Genomic DNA, 6,362 nt, shown 5'->3' on the forward strand with positions numbered 1-6,362 from the left:
TATCAACTGAAGGTATCTTATGCCGCCTTGTTAACCAAGCTGTATGGCCTTTTCGTTTAGTTACAGCTTTTATACAATGTTACTTTGAAACCAAAGACGCGTGTCTAGTATCCTAATTTTGGACAGCCAGCTACGAGTTATCCTCCAAACTACACTAGTGAGAGACTGATTGATTTGAGTTTTCGCAGTATAAGTCTACAGCGAGAAATAGCCACAAATAAGCTAAAATATAAAGGTACTCTAGTTAGCACTAGATCTCAAATGAGTATATTAAATAGAACCACAACTGTGAGGCTCTATTAGGCTTTGCTGAATCATAATTACATGTAATGGCAATGGCTTCTATGGACGAGAGACAGCATTCTCGAGCGCCTAAAACAACAGACATCTCATGAGTTGCCTTGTAAAGGTCTTAAATATGTTAGGAACTTCTACCCTATCGTATCTTGTCCTTAAGTCACATGTATTCATGGTCTCATATGATATATCAAATGGGTGACTTTATTGACAGCGCGCTCAACGACCAAGTTTCATCTCAACTAGACCACGCGTTTGTTCAATCAATTTCTTATAATCTACCCATGTTATTATTACCAGCCTGGGTGTACCATTAGACATATTTTCAGGCGCCCAGGGCTCATGGCTGGCTAACATGTCCAGTTCCATCTGCGCATTGCACCGCAGCAGCCCCTTTTCTTTGCCTCTTGTTAGTATAAACCCGTCTTCTTCGGTGAATCAGTGCAGGACTTCATATACAGTATATTTGTGTATTCTTGATTATTTAGTCAACTAAAGTCCGGGAAACCAAGTATTGAGATGTGCCACTCATGACCAGCAGATCTTATATGTGCCCGCGAATCGTAACCCACGCTGACCCGAGTTGACAACACCTTCACGATTTGCAGCAGATAAGCCAATCACATGACCACAGTTAACTGACATCTTAAGCCTGAAAGCTGAAAATAAATTGGCATTCAACACAGTCTATGGGGTATCTGAAATTCGAATGCCGATTCGATGAAACACCTCGAGCGCCTGTACGACCACTTGAAGACAAAATTATTTGCGAAGAAAACTTCATGTCATGTATGTACTACTGGCGCATCGGGAATGCCCAAATCGCCGTCGCCATCGGGTCTGCTTTCATCCTTCCGGGGAGGTGCCTCGGGAAAGTTGTGGTCATACTTTGCCACCACCCAGAACTGCCTCGCCTCCTCGTCATACGTCAACCACTTGTTGGATGAAGCCAACCGGCGGCCGAGCCAAAGACACCTGACCCGGCGCTCCTCCTCCATTGAAGCTACCTCAAAATACTTATCCTCATCGTCAATTTTGGCAGCGGTGAACCAGTTGTCCGGATAATACTTATCCACCCATAGCAAGCCCCGCTGCGCAAAATCATCCGGTAGAGGACGTGGTGGATCTTCTGGCCGCGGAAAGGCGTCCGAATCGACCATCTCGGGGGAAGCACAGCGGTCGAGCAACGTATTTAGTAAAAGCGCCATGCGCTTCCATTCCATCTTCTCCTCAATATAAGACATGGCAGACGGGTATTTTGACATGTGATCGAGGAAGGAAAGGGTAACGTGAACGTAGGTGGCGACGTTCGGGTCGCCGACACGGCGGAGAATCACATCCTGCGTGCGAGCTGTGAAGTCCAGTGCATCAAGGAATTTCTTGCTTGGGCCAGCCTCTGTGCCCTCCATGACAACATCGGCATCACCCGCTTTGCCCGACTTGATGTGGCGCATGATGACGTTACTCTCACTGCCGTACTCGAGAAGAGCGCATCCCTGAGCAATGCCGATGTGATATCCGTTCTTCATCCATCGTTCTGTCGTCCTGCTAATGTGGTTGTCGAGTTTCCCGATGAACTCATCGACTGAAGAGGCCAATTGGTCTTGATTTCTGCCCGAGAATAAGATACCATGAGCTCGTATGAACGCGGCGTCGATCTCGGGAATTCTCGTCTCTGCTCCCGATAGATGGGGCTCGAAGAGAGTCATGATGGATTCCCTGGCAGACAAGAAGGGAATGGATACACAAAGCGACTTGGTGTAGTAAAACAACTGCTGCAGAGCGTTGGGGCGGGCAAGAATTGCGAGGTGGTGATACAAACGGCCGGTTGTGGGGGCCTTATCACTAGCCTTGCTGTACCAATGGCGGCTCACTGCAGTCCAGACCTCGCGATCCTTAATGTCGTCATCCTCTATCGCCATTCTGTGAGAACGCTCAAGTTAGCATAAGCGGAGGGGGTGGGAACCACTTGCTGGCTGTTGGCTGATGCCTACCTATATCGGCCTAAATCGCCTAGACATTCGATCCAAGTCTCTTCGAACGTGGGAACAGTCTCAAATAAAAGCGCCATCATCGAATAGGCCAAGTAAATGAACGTGAGCATATGTTCCAGCGAACCTGGAAGACGTTGGCGAAGCAACTCCAAAAATGAGTGAATTCCATGGCGCCACATTCGCGCAGGCATGGCGTACTTGGAAGCTAGACGACGTAAAGCAGGACTTGCAGAAGGGTGCTGGGAAGCAAGGAAAAAGTCGTGATGCTCATGAAGTAAAGTTCGGTGAAGTGCAATCAACGCCTGCCACTGTTCGTTGTTTAATTTTGGACCAGAGTCCTCGGAAGTCGAACTCTGCGCGTTGTCGACCTCGATACACTTGCTTTCTACCATGACGAGTCCAGCATAGATACCCTTCACTTCGGCGACCAGCTGTTCTTGGCTGATCGGGCGCGTCTCCGGTTGCTTGATCATAAGTTCAGTATTATCGGGCTCCGCGGGCCGAGGTTCAAAGGTACGGGCCGGACCTGGGGTGCCGGAGCCCTCGGCGCTCCCCCCGTCCCTCTGCTTCGAACCTCGCCGGGAAGGTGGATCATCGTCGGGGTTCCAGAGCTTGCCGGACTTCTGCGTGGGTTCTCTCCGAAACTCCTCGTCCGGATTCCGGTTGCCGATTGTCTGTGTAGGTACTCGAGCCCGTGATCGTTTAGGGGGGGCGGCTTTCTCGTCAGCGTCGCGCTTCAGGGATCGAGTAGAGCCGGGACTTTTGAGTGGTCGTTCCAGTCCGGAAGTTGTCGGTCGAGGCGGTTGATTGGAGTTATTGTCGGCCGGGGTCTGGGGCAGCTTCGGACCAGGCTGAGAGTCGCGAGTGGCCTGGGGCGGCGCTCCCCGGGACGGCGCTCCCCGGGAACTATTTTTGGATCTAGAAGACGGACGTGAGCCGAGTGCTCGTCGGCCGAAGCACGAGCGAGTGCGAGCTTGAACGTACAAATGGTTTTGTATCAAAAGTTTTCGTTTGGCTATGCTGTCTGGATCACCACCAGACTCGAGAGCATGCTTCTCGTTGTAGTGTGCTGTCCAATCGTCTGCGGAGCCCGCAGGTATTATGGCATCGCATTCTGTACACTGCTCTTGGATTTGCACCACGGCAGCTTCTGGAGCCTCTTGTCGTCGTCGTTGTTGCTCTTCGCGTCGCCGGTAGTTGGTGATATTATTGACGATACTGTCCACAGCTCCTGGTTTCGAACTCATTTCTAGGTGATCCTCAAGATTTCTCTATCGATCGGAAACCGACGGTTTGCAATGATTTGGAAGGTCTTATTCTCGAGAAGATAGACGATATCGAAGCCGCTGGAAATATAGCTTTTACGATTCGAAGACGGAGAGCGAACTTAATACCATTCTGGATGACGGGCCGCGAACTGTTCCTGACAACAGCGGGCTGCCAAAGGGCCTAACGAAAAAAAATGGCCGCCTTTTCGCCTCGTCTGCGTTAAGGTATGGGGGTGTATGGATGTGTATGGATGGGGTGTGTGTGGTTGCCTTAACTTCGGCGGAACCAATGGTTCGCAAATTTGGTTTTAGGGGTTCTAGGACCCTCCCACATTTCAGACTCACTTGTCCTTCAATTCTCACTACCATCAACTGCGCCACCAAAAGGACTATGCTTCTGTGAGGCGACGTAGTATATATAGACTGTCTGGACAACACAACCTGTCTCACTATTCCTTTCGCTATTCTACTGCAATGCGAGATTTGCCCCTGCTTCGAGTAGGCACTCGTGACTCGAATTGATGAGGCGGGCCTTCCTCTGTTGGCGACAATACAGCCGAACACTCCAGGAGGGCGGACGCCACTTTTTTGCATATAGCAAGTCGTAGTGAAGTTGTGGCATCGGTCCTGGCGAAATGACGGTGATTCATGAACACAGGATTGGGCAGTGATGGTTTCATCGAAAAATTGGTGTAGGGACGGATGCGCATGAGATTTATTACCATTGAGCGAAGGGGGCCTTGAGAGTTGCTGTACACGTCAGAGCCCAACATGCCACACTGACTGCCAAAAGTCCGGTTTCTGACAGCCGTAAGATTTGTCCCCGGATCCGACGGATATCATCGGCATCGGTTTAGGGGCCCAAGTGTGCAGAAAGGGCGCTAACGTTGAAATTTCCCCTGGATTTTGTCTACAACTATTACCCAACACTGAAGTGATGAGAATGGGTGAGATTTTGATTTATCCGGGGTGGGTGTTGCAATGTAATGTCACCGTGCTTCTTGGTAGGTACTTACCCGATTAGATACCATGTCAGAAATAACGGTACCCTCAGTGTCATGAATCTTGAGCTCTGAGCACCATTGAACAGTTCGTAACCGGCGTGCGACTGATTATCCCCGCCACACCGCCGGGAATCTTACCTTACCTTACCTGTAGTAACTGGTCAGCTTTGCGGCTGAGACCCACCCGGCTACCTGGTTATGACTTCCACCCATAAGAAGACAATGCTTTCCTCAATATCTCGTGGTGAACCATACGTACTGACTGCGTCAGCTCAGCATGGTTCTTGAAGATTCCAGTCTCCTTGGTATTTCTTTGTGGCAAGTCTCATACCGAACTGGCAACTACTAAGCCACACACGAAATGTCGCTAAGATGGCTAGCTTCGGCAACTCCGTGGCGCCACAGGCCATGTCCGGAAAGCTCCGTACAGGTGATCCAGATGCAGTCTTCAATTGAACCCTCATTTTGAAGTTCCATGGTTTTGTCTCGGGTCATATACCGCGTTCTCAGATCCCGATCTTCAACGTTCGTCTCCCAGTTCTCGTCAGAGTTCAGCCACAGAGGTACGATTTGGCTCCCTCTATTATTGAAGCTTTGGAGTGTTACATCCGCCACTGAAGATATTGCATACGCGTCAATGATTCAAGGAGGCGGAAGTTCATGCCCTGGTCGTTACCCAATAACGGCGGCAGCGTTAACTTTTCCACAACATCCATCCCCTGCATCTTTGTCTTGATGAGCCTCGTTCCTCAGCTGCATATGGCATGTGAGAAAGATTTTGCCAGAATGATTCGTAATAGGGCCTATGGATTGCATTTCAGTTGGTTGATCCAGCCATGAATCATTTCTGTCATCAAAAATGCAGCCTTGACCTCATTTCTAAATGTGAGAAGTAGCTCACCGTGGAGCGGCTACCTCGGTGAGGCTTCGTATATATAAACTGAATTCGTAATGAGTGGGTAAAATGTACCACAATCCAGGCAGCTAGCTTACTCACAAGTCCGGGCAATAGGTTTACTAGGCGTCATGAAAATCTCGGTAAGCGAATGTCTAGGCTTCCGAGATTACCGAAAGATAGCCAAAGGATTAGACTATCAGCATTGCCTGAGGATTTACTGTCCAGCCTCTGACCAATGCAAATCCGTCACCGCCATCACATTTACTTTCAAGAATACACCATGATTTGTCACCAGGTACAGCAAGGCATCCAGCTATTACAGCCAGCCTTGAGATCTCCTCGACGTCCTCGTCATCATTGGAGGTCCAAGTTGTGGGATGGCTGTGATATTGTCATCACGACTCGCTCGCAGGGGTTTGCGGCTCATCCGGTTGGCTGCCTCAAATCACGAGTGACTACCTGAATACACACCATGCCCGTGAGTTTGAGGCTCCGCCCAGATCTTGCTGTGGTCTTCTAACCTAGCTTGCATATACGGGCATCCTGTTACGCTTCTATGTGCCCTGAACATGCATTACCAGCATATTTATTTGCTTCGTTAACGAGCAGGACTCAGGTTTTGCACTGAGGATCTAGGATGTATTATCAAGAACTGTGACATCTACTGCTCCATATATTCATCAAACTTGACAATGTTGTGCTGATTTATGTGTACTCGAGTCATCATATATTTCGCAGCAAATTGGTTACTGACGAATAGTAAATTTTCATTGATACGTGTCATGCTTACCTGACAGAAGTAAAGTCAGAGGCAAAGCCAAAAGAGGGAAAAAAAAAAAAAAAAAAAAAAAAAAATTATAAAAAGGAACGCGTAATTGAAATGGTGAACCCAAATTAAAAA

At 48.9% G+C, this 6,362-nt stretch overlaps 1 protein-coding gene across 1 annotated transcript; it reads right to left on the reverse strand.

The window, feature by feature from the left end:
* Positions 1–1,082: 1,082 nt before the first annotated feature.
* CkaCkLH20_03137 (Telomerase-binding protein EST1A) lies at positions 1,083–3,538 on the reverse strand (the record flags this gene model as incomplete). The annotated part of the gene is made up of 4 exons (XM_038885856.1): positions 1,083–1,882; positions 1,928–2,220; positions 2,469–3,209; positions 3,276–3,538. The coding sequence occupies 4 exons, from the start codon at positions 3,536–3,538 to the stop codon at positions 1,083–1,085; spliced, it is 2,097 nt and encodes a 698-aa protein (XP_038749055.1).
* Between the last annotated feature and the right edge of the window lie 2,824 nt (positions 3,539–6,362).

Source organism: Colletotrichum karsti (genome assembly GCF_011947395.1).
Source record: "Colletotrichum karsti strain CkLH20 chromosome Unknown Scaffold7, whole genome shotgun sequence".
Lineage (NCBI taxonomy): Eukaryota > Fungi > Ascomycota > Sordariomycetes > Glomerellales > Glomerellaceae > Colletotrichum > Colletotrichum karsti.